At 40.6% G+C, this 26,955-nt stretch overlaps 1 protein-coding gene across 5 annotated transcripts in view; it reads left to right on the top strand.

Moving 5' to 3' along the window:
• Positions 1-26,955, top strand: part of MARCHF1 (membrane associated ring-CH-type finger 1) — a 462,352-nt gene that overhangs the window by 265,514 nt on the left and 169,883 nt on the right. For 3 of the 5 annotated variants that reach the window (XM_043545930.1, XM_037897484.2, XM_037897487.2), the window contains one exon: positions 12,501-12,640. The exons of the other annotated variants lie outside the window; for them this stretch is intronic. In XM_043545930.1, the coding sequence (XP_043401865.1) occupies positions 12,539-12,640 (102 nt within the window). In that variant the 5' untranslated portion in view covers positions 12,501-12,538. The remainder of the gene's footprint in view (positions 1-12,500; positions 12,641-26,955) is intronic. 5 annotated transcript variants of the gene reach the window in all.

Raw genomic sequence — 26,955 nt, 5'->3', positions numbered from 1 at the left:
TAAATTGGATGTTTTTAAATGCAGGACATTGATAAGGAAAGCTAAAGATGTCAGGGGAAATAATCATGGCTGGCAGGGCTACAGACAATAAGAGGGAGGTTTTTTTAAAGTATATTAGGAGCAAAAGAAATCCTAGCAATGGTATAGGCCCTGGAGATGGACAAAATCGTAATGGTGATGCTGAAAATAGAGTGTTCACTAAATATTTGTGTTCTATATTTGGAAAGAAGCAGGATGTAGTGTGTGTATCACATGAGGATGATGAACTACTTTATAGTCCATTAGCAACTAAGGAGGATGTTAAACAATATCTACAAGGGATAAATGTTTTTAAATCATCCGGCCCAGATAACTTGAATTGGCTGAAAAGATGTCTGGCTCACTGATGTTAATTTTTAATAAATCTTGGAATACCAAGGAGATTCCAGAAGAATGGAAGAGTGATCGTATGACTGCACTGCAATTTAAGACCAGAGTTAATAGAACTTGAGTTAGCAGACTGGATTTGTTAATTAAGGCCTGAGCATCTGCATTCATTTGTAACCCCCGGTTAGGAATTGTTGAACCATGGGTTCCAACCCTGGGCTCCAGCAAATACACTGCATTATGCAGGTCTGAGTCTAATGACCCATATCCCAGACTTCCTAGTGCCCCTCCCTCAAAATGTGGCCACTCTAGCCCTTTGTTTGTGGAGTAGTGTGGGAAAACTCGACTGTCCACCAAACTTTGACTGTCCAGAGGACAAAGAAAGTTGGCTCGTAGGATTGTGGGATACTTCTGGTGGACTCCAGAGCACGAGTCCAGTGGGGCTACTTCTACACCTCAAAGCACTAGGGCTTGAACCCGGGGTCCCAACTCGACTCAGGCTCAGACCCTCCATGTCTGTGGGATCCTGGATCCAAGCCCTGGGTTAGCATGATTTGTGTATAGAGAGAGGGTGGGGTGTAGGCTTAAGCTTGAGTTTGAATTGTGGGCTTACATTGCAGTGTAGAGAGATTCTTAGCATCGTACCAATATTCAAAAAATTCAGTGGAATTTTTCAGGTAACCATAGGCCCATTAGACTGGGCAAAATAATGGAAATGCTGATATGGGATTCAATTGAAAAAGAATGAAAGGATAGGAATATAATTAATGCCAGTCAACATGGTTTATGGAAAATAGGTCTTGTCAAACAAACCTAATTTTACTCTGTGATGAGATTACAAATTTGGTTGAAAAAGGCAATTGTGTCAATGTAATATACTTAGACTTTTGTAAGTCATTTGACTTCGTGCAGCTTGAAATTCTGATTAAAAACTTAGCAGTACACAATATCAGTAGAGCACATGCTAAATGGCTTAAGAACTGGATAACTGACAGATCTCACAAATGAGTTGTTAATGGGGAATCATCATTGAATGGGGTTGTTTCTAATGTAGTTCTGCAGGGGAGAGCACTAAGCCAACATGTCAACATTGTCATCAATGATCTGGAAGTAAATATAAAATCACTGCTGATTTTTAAAAAATTGTGGATGACACAAAGATTGGCAGAGTAGTAAATAATTGTGGGGATAGGGCAGTCAGACAGAGCCACCTGGATTGCTTGGTAAGATAGGTCAATTCAGGTAAAATGTGTTTTTAATAAAGAAAAATTCAAACTTATACAGTGAGAAACAAGGAATGCAGGCCATACCTATAGGATGTGTGTGAGTGCGGGGGCGGGGGACCTAGCCTAGAAAGCAGTGACTCTGAGAAGGGTTATGTGATTATAGTGGATAAATTCAAAATGAGTTCCCAGTGCAATGCTGTGGTAAAAGGGGCTAATGAAATCCTTGGATGTATAAACAGGGAAGTACTGAGGAGGAGTAGGGAGGTGATTTTTGTCTCTGTATTTGGCATAAGTGAGACTATACTGGAATACTGCCTACAGTTCTGGTGTCTACATTTTAAATTAGATGTTGCAAAATTGGAGAGGGTGCAGAAAAGAGCCACAAAAATTATTCCAGAACTGAAGAAAATGCCTTGCAGTGAGGAACACAAAAAGCTTGATCTGTTTAGCTTATGAAAAAGAAGATTGAGGGGTGACTTGATTACAGTGTACAAGTACCTTCACTGGGATAAAATACCAGGTACTAGAGGGCTCTTTACTCTATCAGAAAAAGGTGTAAAAAGAATCTCTGGTTGGAAGATGAAGCCAGAGAAAATCAAATTGGGAATAAGCACACATTTTTAACAGGGAGGGTGATTAACCACTGAAACAAACTGGTAGGGGAAGTGATAGATTCTCTGTCTTTGTCTTTAAATCAAGACTGGATGCCTTTCTGGAAGATATGCTTTAGCCAAACATATGTTGTTGGGCTCAATACAGAGGTCACTGAGTAAAATTTAATGGCCTGTGACTTACAGGAGGTCACTAGATGATCTAATGATCCCTTCTTAAACTCTGGTTTCAGAGTAACAGCCGTGTTAGTCTGTATTCGCAAAAAGAAAAGGAGTACTTGTGGCACCTTAGAGACTAACCAATTTATTTGAGCATAAGCTTTCGTGAGCTACAGCTCAAACTCTGTGAATCTATTAAATATTCAAGCATGCATCTTTTGGAGGCATTTCTGATTACAAAAGGAGGTGGCTTACCTTATGTTTTCAATGAGACTGATCACATGCTTAAAGTTAGACATGTGCTAAAGTAGCTTGCAGAATTGGGGTCTAAGGTGGTATCACTACTGACTAAGTAAAGGGATTGGAATCTGGCCTACGTAGTTTTTTGTTTTGTTTTATGTTGGATACAATTCCTATTAAGATGCAACATAACGGAAAAGGGGATATCTAGAAATCTGTTGATTTAAAGCCAGGTTTTTATTTGCAAGAATGTCTCATCAGTATGTACTACCTGCTTCATATTTAAAGTGATGTTATGGAGCAAATGAGGAAGAAGAGGGTATACATAGGTTTCAAGCTCATTGCACAAAGTAAGTCTGCTCTTTATCCAATTGGAAATGTCCCCAAAGACCCATGCTACAGAATTTTTTTTTAAATAACATACCATTTCCATTCGTTATAAATTACATGACAGAGCCAATGGGTTAAGTAGATGTTTGAAGTTAGGTATGTGCTTAAGTACCTTGCTGAATCAGGGCTTTACTCCCCAAGTAGCCCCGATGGTATTCGCCCAGAGCCAGGTACTAATGATTGTAATTGAATGTATCAGACTCAGATCCTTAGTTCTTAAAGAAATCAATTCATACTTAACAGTGCAAAGCAGTTTGACATACAGTATTCTGTGTAAGGAAAACTAGTTTGGCTTGACCAAACTATTTTGATAGATCATATCTCTGTGGGTATTTGATATTGTATAGCTGTTCTGACCATTCTCAGTGTGATTTATTTTTGTTGCTGGCAACCTGTGGTAATTTATTTGCTTATTCTTTATCTAAACATAGAAAGTAGCCATGAAGAAGGTAACCAAGGGTAATTCAAATTTTCTGGGGCAGTCATCCATTGAGGCCACTAAAAACCATATTAAGGAAGGAAGGAAGGAATTCCGATCTTATCTACATCTCAAAAAACGTATCCTTCATTTGGAGGATCAGTTGTTGTACTGGGGCTGTCATTAGGAGGTTAATTTTTATCAACGGTTACCACTGAGGGTATCTGGGTTTACTACAACTAATTCTTCTAATTATAAGAAAATTCACTACAAAACTGTACTATGGGATTTAAGGTATTACAAAACTGTTGCTGCGTGTTGCATGAATTCACAATAGTGACTGTTGTCACTGACACACTGTATTAGTGAGATTAAAACTAGAAATGATCTTCAAACCTGAAAAATATGATTTCTTTTCAGAAATACAGGGCTGGGATTCACTGTTATGCTCTGGCTGCTTTGCACTAACTCCAGCAATGCAAGGCAGTCTAAACCAAGATTAGCTAGCTAGTTAAGTAAAATGTATGGCTGCTGTATGTCACCAGAAAGGCACAATGCAGCTGGAGCATTTTAGTGAATCTGGCGAATTTTATTTGAGTCAGTTAGAATAATGTGTGCATGAAAGTCAAGGAATGGTAAGGTGCAGGCTATAGACAGGCATAACCAACAGGTACTGTATTGTTCGCATATGGTAGCACAGCCAGTGCATCTCAGTATAGATTTAAGACACACTTAATGTTGCAGCCCTGGGTCTCTCTGGCAGTCTTTTTTAAGTGTGCCAAGTCATGCAGTATGTTTGTGTGCTGGGCAAATGCCTTCACACTGATTGCCAGAGGGAACGTTACAATGCAAAGAAGGGAGCCATTTAGCTTATGCATGGAATAACACTGTGTGTGTGTTTCATTTCCTAATGTTTTAAGCCATTCATAACATCTCACCAAGGACTGAAATAGCAGCAGCCTCTGATATATTTTGTCTTAATTCAGCCTTTGTTAAAATGCCTACATCTAATTGTAATCCTGAAAGAGGTGTGTAGTTTTTTTCCAGATTAGACAAACATTGATTTTGGCATGTTAGGCCTTGTTTTATATACATGCTAATTAGTCTGAAATACTACTTTCTCCTTAAGATATTTAAATCACACTCGTAGTATACTCCTGGGGGAATTCTGAGCCAAAAAGTTAAAAATAATAATTATATTTAAAATAATAATAATAATAATAATAAAATAAAAATTCTATGCACAATATTTTAAAATTCTGCAAAATTCTGCATATTGTATTTGTCAGAATAACAATATGATCATGCCAGTTTCAATTATTTTGGTAACTTATTTCAAAATACCTGCCAGCAAGTATGTCTGGAAGAATACAGACAAAAATAGTCAAGATTTTTTTTTTGACACATAAATTCCTTACGAGGCATATTAATACAGAACTGTGAGTTATAATTTATTGAAACTATTGTACAGAAACTTATTTCTCTTTAGCCGCAGTGCAGAGACTTGGGGGAGTCAGAGGTAACAGAGGAGCTGAGGGGGAGGGAAGTAATTGCTGAGAAGAAGCCTGGGAGTGAACCTGGAGGATTGTTGGGTGTGGCTGGGAGAAGTATGGAACAGGTTTTTTGCGGGCGGGGGGATTGTTAGGGATTTGGGGAGCCTCCCCAATCAGACCACAAGCCTCGCCCATTCATTCAGGCACATCTGACTTTGTCGCCGTGTGGCGGCCCTGCAGCCCCCTCTCATTCAGCTCCTGGCTCAATTCTGTCAACCCACTAGCTCCTGAGCCCATGCCCCAGTCTGTCCCCCCCACTAGCCCTTCTGAGCCCTAGTCTGTGACCTCCCCCAGCAGTCCCAGTTGCTCCGCTCTGTCCGTTCCATGTCTCCTCAGCTTGCCATGCTGTGAGGAATGCAGCCTCTCCGCCAGTTGGCTGCGTAGAAGCCCCCAGTGGGTGAAAGGTATAAATGCAGCCCTGTCTCCAGCAGAATCTATATTCTGCCAAGAAAAAAAATCTGTGAGGGATATAAAATCTGTGCGTATGCAGTGGTGCAGAATTCCCTCAGGAGTCACAGTGTAGTGATTTTAAGAGAGATACATTGTACACTGAACCACAACTGTGGCCTGTGTTTTATGGTCTTCTGTCAGTTCCGTCAAGGTCCAAATTCCAAGAGTATATAGTTGTGCACTGTAACTTTGTTTCAATATTTCCCAGACTATATTATCTTTGAAGTTTATCTGTGATCAAATACAAACTGTGTATTGTGATAGATAGCTTGTGTGTACCTGTGTTTGTAGATTTGTATTTTCAGGCTGAATTGGCATCCTGAGCATGATGAGTACATGACTCCCTAGAGCTGTTGGATTTTTCCTTAATCCCATACACTTAGGAATCCCTGGAAAAATTCACTCTGGTAGCACTTCCACTAGGTATTCTTACAGAGTTGGCAGATGATATCAGTATAAAATGACCCTATGAAGTGTAATGTGGGCAGGGAATTAATGCCAAGGTAACTATCTTAAAACCAAGCAATATAAAAGCTTGATATTATTGTAACCTTAGCCAAAGTCAGACTAAAATAATTGTTTATTAACAAAAATAACTGAATTTTAGCCAGTTACATTTCACAGAATAGAAAAGTTCATTAGTCAAGTGCTGCTTGATTTGAAATGAGCTTTCTTACCTAAATAAATGACCCTCCTTGATGTTGTTTACAACATAAGATGTTTAAAAAGGCTTTGATCTCATACATAATTGTCATCCTTTTTGAGTATGCAGAGACAGATAAACTAGCATAATTTTTGGTTTTTTTATAAATATTTTATTTTTCATTCTTGTGTGAATTTGGCACTGACAAACTGATTAACTCCTTCAGTCAAATTCCTTCTTAAGGCCCATGTTTCCATAGAACGTCACTAGATTTGTCTACTAATCACTGATGTCTTTGTATATCACCACATGTGAACTTTGCTCTCGTATTATTGTAAGATCTATAGGGTAAGGGCCATGTCTTAGTCTTGTAAAACTGTGTGTACATTGACAGTGCTTTATAAATAAGGATATGGTATAGTCTGGGTTCTTATACCTCTAGCAAAACAACTATGTCCAAGGCCAAGTCCTCTCAAGAAAATTTGAGAGGACAATTGAACAAATTTGACAGTTAATTGATACAAATAATTGTTCGCTATTAAGTAAAGTCCATCAAAAACACTTACTGTGACATAAGTATTCATGGTGAAATCCTGGCCCCACTGAAGTTAATGGGAGTTTTGCCATTAACTTCAATGGAACTAGGATTTCATCCCAGATCTCCAGGGTTGAAAAGACTGCATTAAACCACTGAGCCAGGACACACATGCAATTTTCTTATGAGCTATCTGTATTTTGTATTTGATAAAACCATACTTAAAGTGCATTTGTTTGCCAAAGCACTAACATTAGACTGTTAAAATGATGGATTAAAACTATTTTGACTAGGCTATTATTTTTCCCAGTATGGCACTGTATAGTGTGCATATGCTTTGTGTGAAAAGACAAATATAGGGCACGATTATGTCTCATTTACACCTATTTTGAAGCTACAGTAATTCCATAGATTTCAGTGTAATGTAACTGGAATTAAAATGTACCTAATAGTTTGATTAATCAGACACAATCTTTATTATTTTAAGATGTGAGATAATGCTGACATAGAGTCTTGTGAATTTGAGCCTTTAGATAATGAAACTTCCAACCTAGTTGTGTGATCTGACCCTAAGAGAACCCCTGCCGATTTTCATCTTGTCTTAGTAATAAAGAAATGTATTATATGCATTTGTACTTTTGCTCTCTTTGATTTGAAAAATGGTATCAGACTGACATCCTGAAATAGGACAGGATAAGTTTAACATTAAGTTTCTTAGGGCATGGCTACACTTGCAGATGTAGAGTGCCTTGAGTTAAGCTAGCCTTCGTTGAGTGCAGTAGGGAAAGCGCTGCCATGTGTCCACACTGACAGCTTCCAGCGCACTGGCGTGGCAACATTTGTGGCACTTGCAGTGGCATTGGGCGTGGTGCATTATGGGCAGCTATCCCAGCATTCAAGTGGCTGCAACGTGCTTTTCAAATGGGGGTGGGGGTGGGGTGAACTGTGACAGGGAGTGTGTTGTGTGTATGTGGGGGAAGAGAGTGGGTTTGTGAGGGGCTGAGAGCATGTCAACATGCTGTCTTGTAAGTTCAGACAGCAGCAGACCCCTCTTCCCCCTACCCCTCTCTCTCTCACACAGCATTCCACACTAATGGTTGCTTTGTCTCAGAGCAGATAAGCAGCCGGCTGTCAGAAACGGAGCTTTCAAAGGGCATATCCGGATTCCTACAGTGATTTAAAAACAATGAGAAGAGTGGCCACTTGACTTAAGGGGATTATGGGACGTTTCCGGAGGCTGATCAGAGCACAGTAATGCAACACCTCGTCCACACTGGCGCCGCGGCGCTCCAGCGGGGGCACAGCAAACATTATTCCACTCGCCGAGGTGGAGTACCAGCAGCTCTGTAGCTGTGGAGTCAGAGTGCTCTACGCGTGCCTTTCCAGTGTGGATGGGTAGTGAGCTAGTGTGCCCGGGGCTCCTTTATTGCGCTGAAACTCGCAAGTGTAGCCAAGCCCTTAGTGTAGTAAGTAAATAAATAAATAGTGTAATAAGCTTAGTGTAGCTTATTAAAAACAAGTTAAAACTTAGTTTCTGTGATCACTAGTTGTGTCTCAGTGCTGCTTTCTTAACACACATTTATTGACATTGTGGCTAGACTGTAATTAACTTCAGTGTTTAAATACTAGCCTTGTAATCTACCTTTGAGATGGTGACTAATGTATTTAAACTGCCTGCTTTCCTGGCTTTTGTAAGTTTCTGTAGCCAAGGCTGCAACCATGTAATGTATCAAGCACATAGGGTAAGATTGTGAACCCTGTCAAGCATCTACTCATATGGGTAGTTCCATTAGTTTCAGTAGGACTACTCATATGAGTCACTGTTCTCCACTGGGAATTAGGGGTTCATGATCTGGCCTAGAGTGAGGGAAGGCTAGTGCCTCAGGGACCCAGCCACCAGTCATTTTATTGCTCTTAAGTTTTTTCAACTTATTCAAGCTGATCAGATAAGATCTACGTGCTTAGCTCTCTCACCACTATATAAATATGTTCATGCTCGAGGGCTCACTTTTTTGTTTCAGCTTTTTATATCACTCAGTATGCTTGGCCATTTATTCAGTGTTTAATTTGTAATGAAAGAAGTGCTGGGGCTCAAGCAATTAGGTACCAGGGCTCAAGCAATTTTTTTAAACTTTAATAACTGACATGGCAAGCCCAGAGAGGCTGGGGCTATGAATTGCCAAGCCTAGAGGTGCCGGGGCTCAGGCCTGGTAAGCCCTGGCGCAAGTTAAGCACTGCATTTATTAGTTGAAATCATGATAACTTTAAAATAAGATCTTGATGGAATGGCTGTGGGAATGAACAGCTTTGCCATTTACTTTTCTCCTAATCTGGTCATTGAATTGCTCAAGTTGTATATGAATAGCCAGTGGAGTAAAGCTTTTTTTCTTTTTAAGTGACCATTTAAACTTCAGCAAAGGGTCAAATGTTATTTAGACACTTGGTAAACAGGGCTTCATGGATACAAATCTTGCTTCATGTTTACAATGACACACAATAAGTGGAACAGTGAACATTTTGGAACTGTTGAAAAGATTTAAAAAGTTGGGCTAGCTGGGACTTAAAAATGTCTGTGTACAAGCATTTTGGAGACCATAGATCTTGGGTCTAATGGACAATGAAGATTTCTGCCTCTACATCACTCTCTCAAATCCAATACAAGTCTGCAGTGACTAGTTCTGATTAAAGAGGAGTATCAGCTGAATCAAAAAAATTCAGAATTTTGAAATTTTTGTCATGAAATGAAATGTTTAAATTTAAACATCTTACATAAAAGGAAAAATTTCACCAATTTCAAATTGAAAACTGTCAAAAGGAAAAACATGAAACAATGAAGCAATTTGGTGATCGATTCCTACATTTCAGCCCAGAGGATAAATTGTAAGATAGGCCATTTGAATTTATTTATTCAGTGCATCTGTGGGTAGGGGATGGAGAAAAGCCGGGTTGTTCCGAGGCTCCAAGGATGCATGTGCGTATGTGGACACAGACACAAAATGGTTAATCAGCCAAAGAAACAAAATCCATATTCGTGGTGAGAGGGGCATGGCCGAGAAGTCCTAGATGGGAACCCCACTAGCAAGTGATTCAACCCACATTGTGTAAGGCTTGCCCAGAATCCCCGAGAGACTAGCCAAGGGACAACCAATTTTAATGATCAGAGGAATTAAAAACAGCCCTGAATCCATTCCCTCTCTCCAGAGATTGGTGTAGAAGGGAATTACAGCTAAGCATCCTTATTGGAAACCGCACAGGCAAATGATCAGTCACACAGTGCACCCCAGACCAACCCCAAGTACCATTAAAAGGAGAGCAACAGTTCATCCTCTGGCACATGTAGGTCAACGGAACTAATTGCATTGTCACCCAGTAATTATAGGTACCCACGTCCAATCACAAAACAGCACATGGCGCCATGTGACAAAACTCGGTCATTAATCGGGGTACGGCGTGGCAAAACATTTTTAATTGTTTTTTAAAAACAATCTTAAAAACTATACTGAAAATACAAGAAATTTCAAAGCAATCAAGATGTTTTCACAAAACAATTTTACCTTCCTCAAAACAGCATTTTTTGACTAAATTATTGTTCTTTTTGTCAAAATTTTTGACCAGCTGTAGTAGGAATCAAGATTTGCTGCCATTCCAAAATTGCTTGGTGAGCAGCGTAACCGGTATCTAGAACACCAGAAAATGGCATCGTACGTAACAACAATTATTAGCCTTACTGCATTGTCGATGAAGGCTTTAGAATGAACATGAACACTATGGATGGTCTTTTCATACCAAGAGGTAGTTTTCCCAGACTAGAGTTTGGGGAATGTTGACAGGATAGTATGGGGATGATTGCATTATTGCTGCTCATCCTGAACCTATTCTGTGTATGAATCCTTCAATCTGGTGTTTGGATAGGCACTAAAAATAATTTTTGGAAACTTGGAACTCAAATTGTCATTTTTAATTATCTAATATTTTAAGGACAGCAGCTGTTCATGCACCTGTAGACTGTTTTGATTGTTACATATTTTACCCTTTGGATTTAATAATAATTTGTGCACAGGACTGTATGGTTGCATGTTACTTTAAAGACACAAAACTGTGCCAATTTCATGTTACTTTTGACATTATTCAAGAAACATGATTTAAAATGGATAGTTTGTTATAAGACTTAATCCTGCAAGATGCTGAGCACTCTGATCCAACACAGCTCTTAAATAATACATATCTGTAAGCATGTAAGATTAACCAGTGCTTAAATGTAAGCAAATGGGTAAATCCTTTGCTGGATCAGACTGCTCATACTTTGAAGGATTGATCGCTAAAAGAGTCTACAAGAAAGATTTTTCTCTCACTAAAGTGAAAATGGATTCGACTAAATGCATGTTACATTGATTAGATGAATATTTTATATTAATACTTTGCATTTCATGTGATGATCTCAACACACTTAACAAAGATGGGTAAGTATTATCATGCTCAAAGAGATTGTGATTTACCCCATCACAAATAGGACAGAACTACAGCTATTACCCAAGTGTCTTGACTTAATTCCATGCTTTAACCAATAGAAAAATGCTGCCTCATTCATTTAATTCTTTTAATTAAGCATTAAATAAGGCAGAAGGTTTGGGAATGGTAATACCAGGATATGTGAATGCCTATCAAAATATTATGCCTTGAGATCTATTCTTGGACAACTGGTAGGTCAATAATTAGAACCCGAGAAGTGTGAAGATATAATCATCAGCAGGTAAATCTGATTTACCTATTCATCACTTAGATACTACAGTGATTAACATTATAGGGAAATCTAAAATGGATAGAATTACACCCACACAGAGTTTTCTTTGTTGTTAAGAATGCAATTCTTTTAAACATTTTGGTCTTGATTTTCATGAAAGGTCTTTATCATTTCCCCATTTACATTGTTCAGATCCATTTAATTCAAATAATTTCTCATTAAGGGTACTAATAACTCATCAATCTGTTAGCAAAAGCTTTTTTTTGTTACTTTTCATAATGCTATAGAATGGCCTATTTTAAATCCTGAAATGTTATAAACCACCAGATTGTTAATTGCTTCAGATGCTGTGAAAAATAATTACTCCAAATTATTTTTGATATTTAGTTGGCAGTGTAATGATTTAACTAAAGACCTAACTATACCATTTCAAATTGGGCAGTGTGGTGGAAAAGTAGATTGTAAAATTTTACAAGTGAAAATACTACATTTCCTGTAGACTTTTCACATTTAATAGAAAACTACCACTGATGGATCTTCAGTTATCTCCAAGATAAAAATACAATGTTCAGTCAAACAGCGCCAATATAGCTAAAAAAATGTGAGGTACAATTTCTGCTCCATACAGGTTATGTATTATATGTAGCTAATGTATCTAAAAGAGCATGTGTGTTGATATTTTTTGCTATTTGTAGTGAAAATTTCCCTTCCTGTCTGATGCAAGTTGTTCAGGCTGAGAAAGTGTGTGTGTGTATGTTCAGCCAGTTGATTTATACTCACTTTGCTGCACACCTTTAAGGCTCCTGGATGAAATTTGATATCTGTTGATTGTTTCAGGCAATGTGGGAGCCATACGGGTAATACCATTCTCACAGCTAGGCTATAATATAATTCCTGAAAACAACCTCCCCTAGAAGGTGGCATGTTTCAGCAAGAGATATTTTTAATTTTAGATAAGGGAATTTTCTGGTACTGAAATAGTATTAGTGCATGTAATACATATCATAAGTATAAAGTTCTCTTTCGTCTGCATGGTTTATTTCAACTACACTTTTTTCTGTAAAAAATGTTTATTACCTTGTTTAGACACAGTCTAAAGCGCTGTGTAAAGGCATGCACGCAACAAACTTAAAGTGTCAATGTTTCAGGGAATGTAAATTATTTTCAGAATTTCAGAAATTGAGAAGGGATAAGTGGAAGGAGAAAATGTTGGGCTGGTGTCAAGCGATAGCTCGTAACCCTCACAGACTCCCAAACATCACAAGAACACCCGAGGTCTCAGGTGATGCTTCACATACCTCTACCTTGGTGAGTGAAAAGTTATGTTTCATGATGGTATGCAGATGAACCTCAAAACTGCTAAAATAAATTTTAAGAAAAGTAGTGTTTTGTCATTCATCTTTCTATATTTGAATCACTTTGGCATCATTTGCTCTTTTTGGTTTTTCACTTGCCAGTTTTCCCTCTTTTCTATCATGCATCGTCCATTCCATTTTTCATGCCACAATCTTCATCTTGTCTTAGTAATAAGAAAATGTCTGAGATAAACCTGTACTTTTACTCTCTTTGGTTTGAAAAATGGTATCAGACTGTCAAATCTGCCCACTGTGACTTGATTAAGGTCTGCACCTGCAGGTATTACTCATACAAGTAGACCCATTTAGGTCAGTGGACTATTCATACAGTAAAGACAATATAGGTTGCAGAGTCTGGCCCCTAACCAAATGGCTCTAGCACCAATAAAAATAGTTTGGGTATTCAGTTCTTTTAAAACTGTACTGAACACTACGTGTCTATTAGAAGAGTATTGAGTTGAATATTTGATACACTGTGGATGAAATTTTAGAAATGCTTACAATTTCTCTTTGCTAAAATGGAAAGAAGACACTAGCTGGAAGCCCAGTTCCTGATGTAAAACAAGACCTGGCTCCTGCTGGATATGAATAGTGTTCTTTGCTGGCAATGAATCCTCTTAAATCAACTTATTTTTCCCCCTTTTTATTTAAGGCACTGTGGTTGTAGGTTTATTATTCAAAAACTGTGTAACAGTTAATTAAGTTTAAAATGAACATGTTAAGACTTACATTTGTGACTCTCTCTCTCCAAGATGTTACAGTATGGTATATGCATTAGTTACATGAAATTGAGTGTTAAATTGGCCTCCTTTGAAGTTTCATTCAGTCTTTGTCACTTGTTTTGACTTGGGCATTTATTCTATGAAGACACTTTTCTTTTTATTGAAATTCCTATTGTAACTTTTGCGTTAATGTGATGGAGAATTGCTCCTTAAGGGAAAACAAATGATCTGTTAGTTTTCCCACTTCAGGAATATTTAACATTTTCAGTGTTTTACATGAGGCAGGCATTTCAAGTCAAGCATTACTAAAGAGTTGTCAAGAAGAAACATTAGAACAGGGAACCAGAAAGAAGAGAACAGTTGTCGAAACATGGAGCTGACATCAAAACAGAAAAGCAAATAATTGTTTAAAACCAAAGGAGTACTTGTGGCACCTTAGAGACTAACCAATTTATTTGAGCATAAGCTTTCGTGAAGTGAGCTGTAGCTCACGAAAGCTTATGCTCAAATAAATTGGTTAGTCTCTAAGGTGCCACAAGTACTCCTTTTCTTTTTGCGAATACAGACTAACACGGCTGTTGCTCTGAAACCTCTTTAAAACCAGGTTTCTTTACAGAGGCATATGGTCGTATGGGAGGTGCTGGAGGAGGAGAGGGAACATACAGAGCTGCAGCAAGCTACATAGCAGAGGTTCAAATTCTGGTGAAAAAGCCCCTTTAGGGTTATTTAACCTGGCAAAGTTCACTAGTTTCTTGGCATTCATGTACTATATTATGTTGGGATGAAAAGCAAGCCAGACCAGTACATGGTAGAGCTGAGGCCGCAGCTCAGTGGACCGTTAGCAGAGGTGGCGGCTGAAATGCTAAGGAACACATGAACAGTTATGAACTTTTTAAAACCCAGGCGAGAGTCAGAATGGGGCTAACACCTGAGCATTTCGTCGGCGGTTCAGATCCCTAAGGTGGAAACCAGACATTTCATTTACCCGACATGCCTACCACATTGTGAAAAATTGGGATGCCTGGATATCGGGAGCAAGTGTTAAATCTCCAGAAGCTATGCCCTTCCTAATGCAAATGGAGCAGTTCTTAGAGGGTGTTCCTGAGGAAATAGAAAGGTACATCCTAGATGGGAAGCCCAAAACTGTAATCGAGGTGGGGGAGATTGGAGCCAAATGGGTGGAGGTGGCAGAAAAGAAAAAAAACTAGTAGCAGTTGGAGCGGCTATCAGAAGGGGCAACCCAAAACAAAACTCTATCACCGGGGGCAACCCAAGGCCCCACCTACATCCCAAGGAAAACCCCAGGCACCTTATCGTCCCACCACACCACTCTCCAGCAACCCACCTTGCCCCAGTGACCAGTCAACTGGGCGATGTTTTAAATGTAATGAGCCGGGGCATGTGAAGGCCAACTGCCCCAAGAACCCCAACAGATTACAGTTCATTGCACCGGGGTCACACCAAAGGTCCTCAGGCCCAGGTGCCTCCCAGATACCCTTAGAGCGAAGGGAAACTGTGAGTGTGGGCGGCAAGAAGGTTACAGTGTGGAGGGACACTGAAGCACAGGTGTCAGCTATCCATCAATCCTTAGTGGACCCCAACTTAATCAACCCAGAGGCCCAAGTGACGATTCAACCCTTCAAGTCCAACTCTTTTGATTTGCCTACAACCAAGTTGCCTGTCCAGTACAAGGGCTGGTCAGGAATGTGGACTTTTGCTGTCTGTGATGATTATCCCATTCTCATGCTGCTAGGGAAGACTTGGCCAACAAGGTAAAGCTGTCCAAGGGGGTGGGAATGGTCACCCGCAACCAGACTAAGCAAGCTTCCACACCTATCCCTGTTCCTGAGCCTTCCACCAGGGCCCCGTCTGTGTTACCAGAGACCCAGATGGAGGTGGTGGAATCGGATCCCCTGCCAACGACTGTAACGGCCGTAGTGGATCCAGTCCCAGAGACCCAGCCAAAGCCAGTCCCTGAACCAAAACTGGTGAAGCAACCAGCACCAGAACCATTGCCAGCACTGAGTCCAGTGCTTGCAATCCCATCTACAGCTCCAAAACCAGAGGGCACTACTGAGCCTGCACTGGCAGCAGCAGCAGATGACCCTACAAAAGAGGCTCAGCCAGAGCCTGAAATACCCATAGTGCACCAGCAGAGAGCGGTTCTTCATCAATGGAAACAGCCCCATCACCTGCATCGCTTCCAGAGGGACCAAGCCCAGGTCCACAATCCAGTGAGGAACTGATGTCTCCAGCATCAAGGGAACAGTTCCAGGCTGAACAGGAAGCAGATGAAAGCCTCCAGAAAGCTTGGATGGAGGCACAGAGCAGCCCACCGCCTCTCAACTCTTCTAATAGATCCCAGTTTGTTGTAGAAAGAAGACTTTTATACAAGGAAACTCTTTCTGGTGGGCACCAGGAAGACTGGCATTCTCAGAGACAGTCGGTAGTTCCAAATAAGTACCGGGAAAAGCTCTTCAGCTTAGCCCACGATCATCCTAGTGGCCATGCTGGGGTGAACAGCACCAAAGACCGTTTGGGGAGGTCATTCCACTGGGAGGGAATGGGCAAGGATGTTTCTGCCTATGTCCGATCTTGTGAGGTATGCCAAAGAGTGGAAAAACCCCAAGACCAGGTCAAAGCCCCTCTCCAGCCGCTCCACATAATTGAGGTTCCATTTCAGCGAGTAGCTGTAGATATTCTGGGTCCTTTTCCGAAAAAGACACCCAGAGGAAAGCAGCACATACTGACTTTCATGGATTTTGCCACCTGATGGCCGGAAGCAGTAGCTTTAAGCAACACCAAGGCTAAAAGTTTGTGCCAGGCACTAACAGACATTTTTGCCAGGGTAGGTTGGCCCTCTGACATCCTTACAGATGCAGGAACTAATTTCCTGGCAGGAACTACAGAAAGCCTTTGGGAAGCTCATGGGGTAAATCACTTGGTTGCCATCCCTTACCACCATCAAACAAATGGCCTGGTGGAGAAGTTTAATGGAACTTTGGGTGCCATGATACATAAATTCGTAAATGAACACTCCAATGATTGGGACCTAGTGTTGCAGCAGTTGCTCTTTGCCTACAGAGCTGTACCATGTCCCAGTTTAGGGTTTTCACCATTTGAACTTGTATATGGCCGTGAGGTTAAGGGGCCATTGCAGTTGGTGAAGCAGCAATGGGAGGGGTTTACACCTTCTCCAGGAACTAACATTCTGGACTTTGTAACCAACCTACAAAACACGCTCCGAACCTCTTTAGCCATTGCTAAAGAAACCCTACAGGATGCTCAAAAAGAGCAAAAAGCCTGGTATGATAAACATGCCAGAGAGTGTTCTTTCAAAGTAGGAGAGCAGGTCGTGGTCTTAAAGGCGCTCCAGGCTCATAAAATGGAAGCGTTGTGGGAAGGGCCATTCACGGTCCAGGAGCACCTGGGAGCTGTTAATTATCTCATAGCATTCCCCACTTCCAACCGAAAGCCTAAGGTGTACCATATTAATTCTCTAAAGCCCTTTTATTCCAGAGAATTAAAGGTTTGCCAGTTTACAGCTCAGGGAGGAGATGATGCTGAGTGGCCTGCAGGTGTCTACTACGAAGGGAAAAGTGCTGGTGGAGTGGACAAGGTGAACCTCTCCATGACCCTCTGGCGTACGCAGCGACAGCAGATCCTGGAGCTGTGCACTAGCTACGCGCCGACGTTCTCAGCCACCCCAGGACTGACTGAATGGGCATACCACTCCACTGACACAGGTAATGCTCACCCAATTCGAGCCCAACCTTATCGGGTGTCTCCTCAAGCTAAAACTGCTATAGAACGGGAAATCCAGGATGTGGTACAGATGGGTGTTATCTGCCCCTCTGGCAGTGCATGGGCATCTCCAGTGGTTCTAGTTCCCAAACCAGATGGGGAGATATGTTTTTGCGTGGACTACCGTAAGCTAAATGCTGTAACTCTCCCAGACAACTATCCAAAGCCATGCACAGATGAACTATTGGAGAAACTGGGACGGGCCCAATTCATCTCTACCTTGGACTTAACCCAGGGGTACTGGCAGGTACCGCTAGATGAATCCGCCAAGGAAAGTTCAGCCTTCATCACACATGTTGGGCTGTATGAATTTAATATGCTCCCTTTCAGGCTGCGGAATGCACCCGCCACCTTCCAAAAACTTGTAGATGGTCTCCTAGCGGGATTGGGAGAATATGCAGTCGCCTACCTTGACAATGTGGCCGTATTTTCGGATTCCTGGGCAGAACACCTGGAACATCTGCAAAAAGTCCTTGAGCGCATAGGGAAGGCAGGACTAACTGTTAAGGCTAAGAAGTGTCGAATAGGCCTAAACTTAGTGACTTATCTTGGACACCAGGTGGGTCAAGGAACTATCAACCCCCTACAGGCCAAAGTGGATGCTATTCAAAATTGGCCTGTCCCAAAGTCAAAGAAACAGGTCCAATCCTTCTTAGGCTTGGCTGGATATTACAGGCGATTTGTACCGCAATACAGCCAAATTGCCACCCCACTGACAGACCTAACCAGAAAGAAACAGCCAAATGCAGTTCAGTGGACCGAAGAGTGTCAGAAGGCCTTTAACCAGCTTAAAGCGACACTCATGTCTGACCCTGTGCTAAGGGCCCCAGACTTTGACAAACTGTTCCTAATAACCACAGATGTGTCCGAGCGTCGTATGGGAGCAGTTTTAATGCAGGAAGGACCAGATCAAGAGTTCCATCCTGTAGTGTTTCTCAGCAAGAAGCTATCTGAGAGGGAAAGTTACTGGTCAATCAGAGAAAAGGAATGTTACACCATTGTCTACGCTCTGGAAAAGCTACACCCATACGTTTGGCGACGGTGTTTCCACCTGCAAATCGACCATGCTGCACTACAGTGGCTTCATACCGCCAAGGGAAATAACAAAAAAACTTATTTGGTGGAGTTTAGCTCTCCAAGATTTTGATTTTGACATACAACACATTTCAGGAGCTTCTAACGAAGTGGCTGATGCACTCTCCCTTGAAAGTTTCCCAGAATCAACTTGTCCAAATCGTCCTTAAGAAGTGGGAAATATTGTTAGTCTTTATACAGTTAGTATATGTATAGTACATATACAGTTAGTATATGTATAGTACATTTAGACATGCATGTGTCTTATTAACTCTGTTTTCTCCTAGAGCTCCAGGAAGAAATCACAACCAGTGTTTCACCCTATCTGTGATCTGAGGGGCATGTCATAAATATAAAGGGAAGGGTATACAGTGCTATAAAATTCCTCCTGGCCAGAGGCAACACCCTGTTACCTGTAAAGGGTTAAGAAGCTCAGCTAACCTGGCTGGCACCTGACCCAAAGGACTAATAAGGGGACAAGATACTTTCAAATCTTGGGGGCGGGAGGGTGGGGAGGGAGGCTTTTGTTTGTGCTCTTTGTTTACGTGGTTGTTCTCTCTTGGGACTGAGAGAGGCCAGGCAGAAATCCGTCTTCTCCAACCCATCCTAATCCAAGTCTCCAATATTGCAACCAGTATAGGTAAGCTTGGCAAGGCGGATTAGTTTCTTTTGTTTTATGTGAATCTTCCCTGTGTAAAGAGAGAGGTTTATTCCTGTTTTCTGTAACTTTAAGGTTTTTCCCAGAGGGGGATCCTCTGTGTTTTGAATCTGAATACTCTGTAAAGTATTTTCCATCCTGATTTTACAGAGATGATTTTTACCTTTTTTTTTTTTTTTAAATAAAATCCTTCTTTTAAGAACCTGACTGATTTTTCCATTGTTCCAAGATCCAGGGGTTTGGGTCTTTGATGATTTTGTAACCAATTGGTTAGGATATTATTCTCGAGCCTCCCCAGGAAAGGGAGTGTGTGGGGCTTGGGGGGATATTTTGGGGGAAGACGTCTCCAAGTGGTCTCTTTCCCTGTTCTTTGTTTAAAACGGTTGGTGGTGGCAGCATACTGTTCAAGGACAAGGCAAAGTTTGTACCTTGGGGAAGTTTTTAACCTAAGCTGGTAAGAATAAGCGTAGGGGGCCTTTCATGCAGGTCCCCACATCTGTACCCTAGAGTTCAGAATGGGGAAGGAACCCTGACATGTGCCCTGCGTACAAAGAAGCAGACTGTATTGAAGAATAGCTTGCCATTTTTAATGTGACGTTCATAAAGTTCCAGAGGACAAGAAAGTTCCAACATTGATTAGTAAGCTCTTGGGTAAAGCATTACATGTGTTTAATGAAATGCCAGTTGGTAAGGCTTTGCAATAAGATGACTTTTAAAAGACTGCATTGCAAAGGTCTCAAATTACTCCTGAAGTGTATAGATTGAAATTCAGAGCCCTCAAAATGCAAGACAAGAGGAGTCAGAGAGAATAAGCATGTAAATTGTGTGATTTGGACAAAAAGTGAGCCAAGGGGAAGGAAGCAGGGAATTATGGACAGTTGCTTGATCGTTTTGCAGAGGAGCAGTTCCTGAGCATATGTTCTGAAGAAGTCAGATACACTGTTTGGGATAAATCCCTGGACTCTGTCCAAAACACAGCACATCTGGCTAATTCCTCTGAACAAGCCAAAATGTCAGACCTTTGTAAATTACTTGTTTTGTTAGACTGTAGAATTCTCGGGTTAGAGACTGTGTATTTTCTTGCATATAGCAGTTAGCATGCTGGGGTTTCACTCTGGATTGGGGCCCTGGAGTGTTATTGCAAAATAACTATTAAATAATTATAATCAGTCTTGGATTTCCCTTAACCTCTCTGCACCTCTATTTCCCAGTCTGTAAAATGAGGCTATGGATCTTAAATACTTTTTAAAGCATAAAAAGTGATGAGAAGTGCTAGTTATTGTTATTACTTATTTAATTCTACTAGTAGGGTACAATTTGAGTCTTGGGGTGATATCCTACCTCCCCTGAAGTCAATGTAAGCTTTGCTATCAACTTCAGTGGTGCCATAATTTTATCCTTGTTTGGTTTAAGTATACTCATGGTATAACTGTTCCTTTGTGAGCTCTTTCTCTACCTTTTGTTAGAGAATGTTTAATTTTTCTACTTTTGTGGCAAAACTGTATAATGCAGAGGAGGTAGAGGACTCTATGTAAGGGATGGGTTCCTCCCTAGCATATTGACAACTATAGAGACTGCCTGGGCCATATTGCTCAGATACAACAGCAAAATGGATCAGGAACCTGGGAATGGATAACCCATCAGGAAGAGGATAATTCTCAGTAGCCAGGGGAGGTAGATGGGTCTTTGGGACTAACCCTTTGGGACCCAACTCCAGTTACACTCCTCACCTGCCTTTGCAAGGTATTTTGCAGGTGTTCATGGAACTCTAAGGCTGCAATGTCCTTGGGATCCCAGTGGAATAGATAGAACAAGGACTATTGGACAGTTCTTGATGAGTCATGAGCCTCATATCTGAATGAGCTCTACCTACTCAGCAGGGTTAAATCACGTGTATGGGCTCAATCCCTGCTCTATTGCTATTTGGGGGGGGGGGAGCTGGTGTGGGGGCAGGTTTTGTGGCAGTAAGAGCCATTGTTCCCCTGCATGTACTGTAGGGAATGACTTTGTTTTTGAAGAGGGAGTGGATTGGGTGATCCAGTAGGTCTTTTCTATCTTTTTATATGATTTTGTAATTCTGATGTGCATTTATGGTCCTTTATATTTAAATCCAATGCACCTAAAACCTCCTCACATTTTCTCTTTTAGAATTTCCTAGCATTGTGACCATGCTGAGAACCAGTACTCTGGTCACTGTAAATCCAATTAGCTCCCCCAGAGAGGGCCTGATTGAGGGAAGGAGTGGTTAATTACTAGATCAGCCAGGGCTGGGGAGTGCTAAGGAGATAATTAGTCCATTAACTGCAAAAGTAGAAAAGGAGCACAGGAATGAAGTGCATAGGAAAGAGAGAAAAAGAAAGGCCAGCAGCATCCAGGTAAGGGAGATCTCTGCATGTAAAGATCTCTTCCTTCTCCTGTCTCTGGCAAGAAAGGGATGATGAATGTATGTCACTGTAAATAGAATTGCTGCATGGAAATGTAAAGGGTTAGTAGTTGATATAATATAAATAAATTACATGGCAGCAGTTACAAACCGGAGGTGTTAGAGCCATTTGTGCAGGAACTCAGGAGCAGAGGACACACCCTGTCACAATGATCATGATAAACATTCATTCATATGCCTTGTTTGAGGAGTTATTATAGAGTGGGAAGGTCTGATTAAGAGTGTTACATCTTTACAAAAATGAATTGTTCCAGTCTAACTTTTCTTCTCCACTGTTTCACTTCCAACATTACCCAGCTAAGTGCTTCTTCGGTCAGGATCCGAACTGCTGGTAGTTTACTGAATTTCCATCCAGTTTAACAAATCCTGTAAATCCATTCATCTCTCTGTACTCACTTCTATGAGTGTTGTGGATTTTCTTGCATCTTGCAGAAGATCGAGTATGCTTTAAATTGCTGATAGCAGCTGTAAGTATTCTCCCCAAAGACAACTATGGTACCATGCTTTGTGTGTATGTGTATATGTGTGTGTGTGTGTGTTTGTATCCACCTATGTATGTGTGTTATGGAGTGGCAGTGGCAGTTTCATTAGAAACTGCATTTAGCTTCCATTTTTAGCCCTATTTTAAATTCCAGAAGATTAATGTTTCCACTGAAATTCTGCAGGCTGCATTTCATCACTGGAACTTGCTAGAATTCACAAAATTACTGTATTTTGAAATAATATACTAGCCCTTCCCTTTTTAAAAAATATTGCATTTTTTTGTCTATTTTCGCAAAAAGGATTGGCTTAGAAATTCCAAATATGTTCTGTTGGCTTTTCTAGGTAGAAATACCTTTTAGTGTTTTGGAGGAAAGAGAAACAGGTTTATGTGGAAATTACAAATATATAATAAACATAAAAGCACATATGATACTTCTGTGACAGTCCAGTCAGGTTCAAGGTGCAACCTATATCAGTGAGGAGTTGTATCATCACTTGTCCTGCAACACCAGGCACCTTACAATGCCTTGTTACTCGAGCTTCCAACCTGGGACTTTCACAAGCAGGTCGCACCCTGAGTGTCTGTGTGCTTACACAGCTCTGGTTCAGCTGCTTTGATCCTAGCAGCCTCTTTTCAGCCCCATTCTGGCTTCCATCAGCCTTATTACAACAAACAAGATGACCCCAATGCACCTTCAGTCCCAAATTTTCATTGTTTCTGATTCTACCATGTTTATTTACAAAGAAAACAGGTAAATAGTCACCCCCCTGCCCCCGCCCCCCCCACCCCGGTCTGCGCGGGAACTGTTCCTTCCTTTATTTGGCCACACACTTGAAAACATATCAATGAGTATCCATAATTCTTCCTGTAGTATTAATACATACATTTTATAATGATATTCATCACCAGTGTGTTATAGGCATTTGTAAAAGACCTTACTGTGACTGGGTGTCTGGAATGGACCACATTGAGAATGCCACACTCAGGGCAGATTGCAAGAAACAGGGCAGACAATCTCTCAAAACTGGTGGTGTATTCTGTAATTAGATTCACTAAACCAGTAACAAAAGAGCTTCTGTAGCACCACACTGGTTAACAAGAAGCCAAACACAGTCCCCTTCAGGCATTCCAGCCCTTGGCTCCCATCCAAACAAATAGGTCTAATATAGTGAGAGATTACTGAAAACCGAAGTTACCATATATAAGGTTCTACCCAAGGGATCAGACATTTACTCCAAGGTCAACATATATTTCAGATCTTACCCAAATATCACACAGTCAGCCAATCCTTAGTAAACTAACTAAAGATTTTATTAGTAAAAGAAAAGAAGAGAGTTATTGAATGGTTAAAGGATCATTTACATGTAACATGCAACTGACGAAGTGGGAATTCACCCACGAAAGCTTATGCTCCAGTACGTTTGTTAGTCTATAAGGTGCCACAGGATTCTCTGCCGCATATACATACAAGTGATTTTTGGTGTTCATAGATCAGGATCATAGCAGTGATGAATAGACTGCTGGTTTGCAAAAGTCTGGTAACTTCCAAAAGACTGGAAGGTCCTCAGTCCATAGTTCAAAATACTTATTTTAGTTATAAATCCGCAGTTTAGAGAATTGGAGGAGGAAAGAGGCAAAATGGAGATGTCTCAGGTGTCTTTTATATCCTCTGCCATATGCATGGAAATTTACAGTCCCAAACAAAGCCCACAGCCCCTGTATATGGAAAGTTACTGACAAAGATGGAGTCTGAGGTCACATGTCCATATCACATGCCCTTACATGTTTTGCTGAATCACAGGGGTCGCCATTGGTTCCACGCTGTCTGACGCGTCCTCAGGAACAGCTATTTGGAGAGCTGATTTTTCTTAATGACCCACCAAGCTTGAATAGTCTATTCACAATGGGCTGGAGAGACTGTATGTAAATTACCTTGTGGGTGTCACCCTAAGAACAAACACATTTGAGATACAAATACATAGCTAATATTCATAACTTTAAATACAAAGATGATACATGGATTTAACCAGGATAATCATTCTTGACAGACTAACTTTTCCATTGATACATTACATGATACACTTTGTACAAGATTTCTTGCAATTATATAATAATGGTATCAATAATAATAATTTAAATGTTCACCCATCTTTTATACAGTGTCACACTTACATGATACATTAATATTGTATTCAGTCAGTTGATTCAGTTGGTTATTATTTGAGGTTTAGATTCTCCTGTCTTTGTAGCTCAGATAAAGTTTCTCTTCCCTGCTGGGATGTAACCAACCTGTCTCTTCCCCCTTCTTGAAAGCTTTGTTTATCTGATACATAAATGTATTCTCATTGTCTTTCAACGTACTTTGGAAATAACTGTCCAGTGGCAAAACTGCATTCCTTTGTCTGTGGCGGGGTAGCTCCTGTGTGAGTGGCAAACATTTTAAGAATTATAATTTATGTCCATAACTTTGAATCAGTTGCAACTACATCACACAATGATATGAATAAGTGGTGAGTTATAAGCTTTCCAGTGACATATTACAGGATACCTTTTAGATGCAAATGATAACGGTAGTGAGTTGGGGTACAGTGGGCTGGTCAGGCCAGTTGAAATACACTGCTAGACATCAGGGTGCCCCTTGCCTTCTACCCTTGGGCTGTTCTTAATGTCACAACTTCACACTAAATGAGGCAGGAAAGAGAATTACTAGCTCATTCAAACATGTCTAGGAAAGGAGGAGCTTAGAGGGGAAAAGGCAGAGGAAGGGCTTACCCAGCCTACGGGTCAGGAAGTATGGGGGAAGTATGAAACTCAAGGACTGCATACTGCTTAGAAAAGATTTTTCATTAAATGAAGTTGAAGTAAGGTTAAGCTCTGTTTTGGTTGCTTGGTTTGGCTGAAGAAAGCTCTAATTCCATGTAGATTTTACCAAAGTAGACAAGTGCTACTTAAGAGACTTCAGTCAAAGAGATTGTTCTTATTATTTAAAGGAAGACTGTGTAGCTATATAGCAGCATCTGTTTAAAAAAAATTAAAACTACATATTTTAAAAGAATCCAGCAACATTTCGTCTTTGCAAGGGACCCTGGGTTCTCCTCCCTGCTCCTGTAGATGATCTTCCCAGGTAGGATTAGCAGAACAGTTAGGAAAGAACAGTGAGATCCTTACACAATGAAGCATGCCATGATTATCATGTGTTGTGAGAATTACACTAGAATGGGGAAGAAGCTGAGATAGAACCTGAGTGGGGATGGGGTACTATGAGGAAGAAAACCTTTCAGATTAAATATTTGCACAACAGTTCAATTGGCTTTTTGCCAAACCTGTAAATAGGGCTATCTGTGAGGAGGATATTAATGTAAAGATAACTGTTCAGCAAATGTGGCATGCAGGTTGTGCACTGCATTGTGACATGGGAGACTGATGAAGGACAGGTGCAATGTTCAGCTACTCCAAAACCTCCACAAAGACAAGGGATAGATGATATGGAATAAGATGCTGAGTTATTCCAAATGCGCTAAAGAGTGTTGTTCAGAGTAAATGGATGATATAAAATCTTACGGTTGGTATAAAAACTAAAACTAAGTCTAAACAACATAGCGAGAAATAGAGACTATTAAGTATAAATCACTGGAGTTAGTAGTAGCTGCCCAAAGTAATCCATCAGCTGTCCATTTGGCAGTTCCTAGTTGGTCACAGAAAGCATCACCGTAGTTGTAACTCTTAAGGGAGTCACTTGGCAGAGATTGCAAGAGCTCAGTGACTCTGGACCCCAGTGAGGACCCTTTATGTTGGGATAGAGGCAGCCTGAGGGGGCCGTTTGTGCAAAAATTCACAAAGTAGCTGCCTACCCTGGAATTATTATGAAAGTATGAGGAGGAGCTTAGAGAGAGTTAATATTTCAAATAATGAAAAAGTAGTATTAAGGTAGTGACAAAAAAGAACTGATGGGAAATTCAAATGAAGGTTGAAATTTCTTTTAACTAGTACTCTTATAAAAATACTAGGTAGAATAGTGAACGTTAAAAATAATGCCTCAGCCTTATCATCAAATTCACTAAATTGTGTTACAATTGTAATGTTATTTTAAAAACCACTTTGAGAACATTGTTTACATGGCCAAGCACTCAAATGCCAGGAAATCCTTATTCACATACATTATGATGCATTTTATAATTATAGGATTGCATACAGTTTCTCAAAAATACATTTATAATAGCTTGTAATTAATTTGTATATACTTGAGAAACATACAGTCTTAAAGTGGGGGAGAGGATGGTGCAAATGATTGCAGAAGGTCAGAATTTAAGCACTCTTTTGCCAACCAGCTGCTCTCAGATTATGAGAAATTGTAGTTTTTCACACCACTTTAAGCACTGGATACATATCTGGTATATCTTTTACTTACGTTAATTTCATTGTTAGAATGATCCATTAATTGTGTTGATTTAGCATAAAATTTTCTGAAATGCCCAAATGACTTAGAACCTTAAGCCCATTTCAAAAGGCGCTTAGGCCATCAGTGCTCGAAAAAGGGGTACTGGGCGTGCTGCTGCACCCCTGGCTTGAAGTGGTTTCTATCATATATAGGGTTTACAGTTTGGTTCAATGGCTCTTAGCACCCACACTATAAAAATGGTTCCCGCACCCCTGAGTTAGGCCATCGGGAGTCTAACTCTCTTTGAAAGCCTGTGGGACCTAAGCTCCTAAGTTACCTAAGTGCTTTTAAATATTTTACCCTTACACAGCAAGTAGTGCGGAGTGGCAAAGGAAGCCATGAGGCTTTCAATTCTTTCAGTAGCTTTAATAGAAACAGTATTTGATTAGCCACTTCACTATCCATTCTTCACCCCTCACCCCTTCACATGCTGAGCCTGAGTCTACTTCTGTGAGATGGGAAGGTGGAAGAAAAGCAGATTGCGTTTGCATTGGTGGAGCATGTTGTCTGAGACACCTGAACAGAAATGTAGGGTGTGGAGTAGAAATGGTCAGAAAAAAATTGACCAAAAAAAAATGTTGCTTTAATTTGCCAATAAATCAAAATGTTCTATGGGACCAAGTCAGTTTTAACAGAACTCCTTCA

This window comes from Chelonia mydas, chromosome 4, assembly GCF_015237465.2.
Source record: "Chelonia mydas isolate rCheMyd1 chromosome 4, rCheMyd1.pri.v2, whole genome shotgun sequence".
Lineage (NCBI taxonomy): Eukaryota > Metazoa > Chordata > Testudines > Cheloniidae > Chelonia > Chelonia mydas.
Note: the sequence above shows the minus strand (reverse complement) of the source record. Positions and strands in the feature narration are given on the sequence as shown.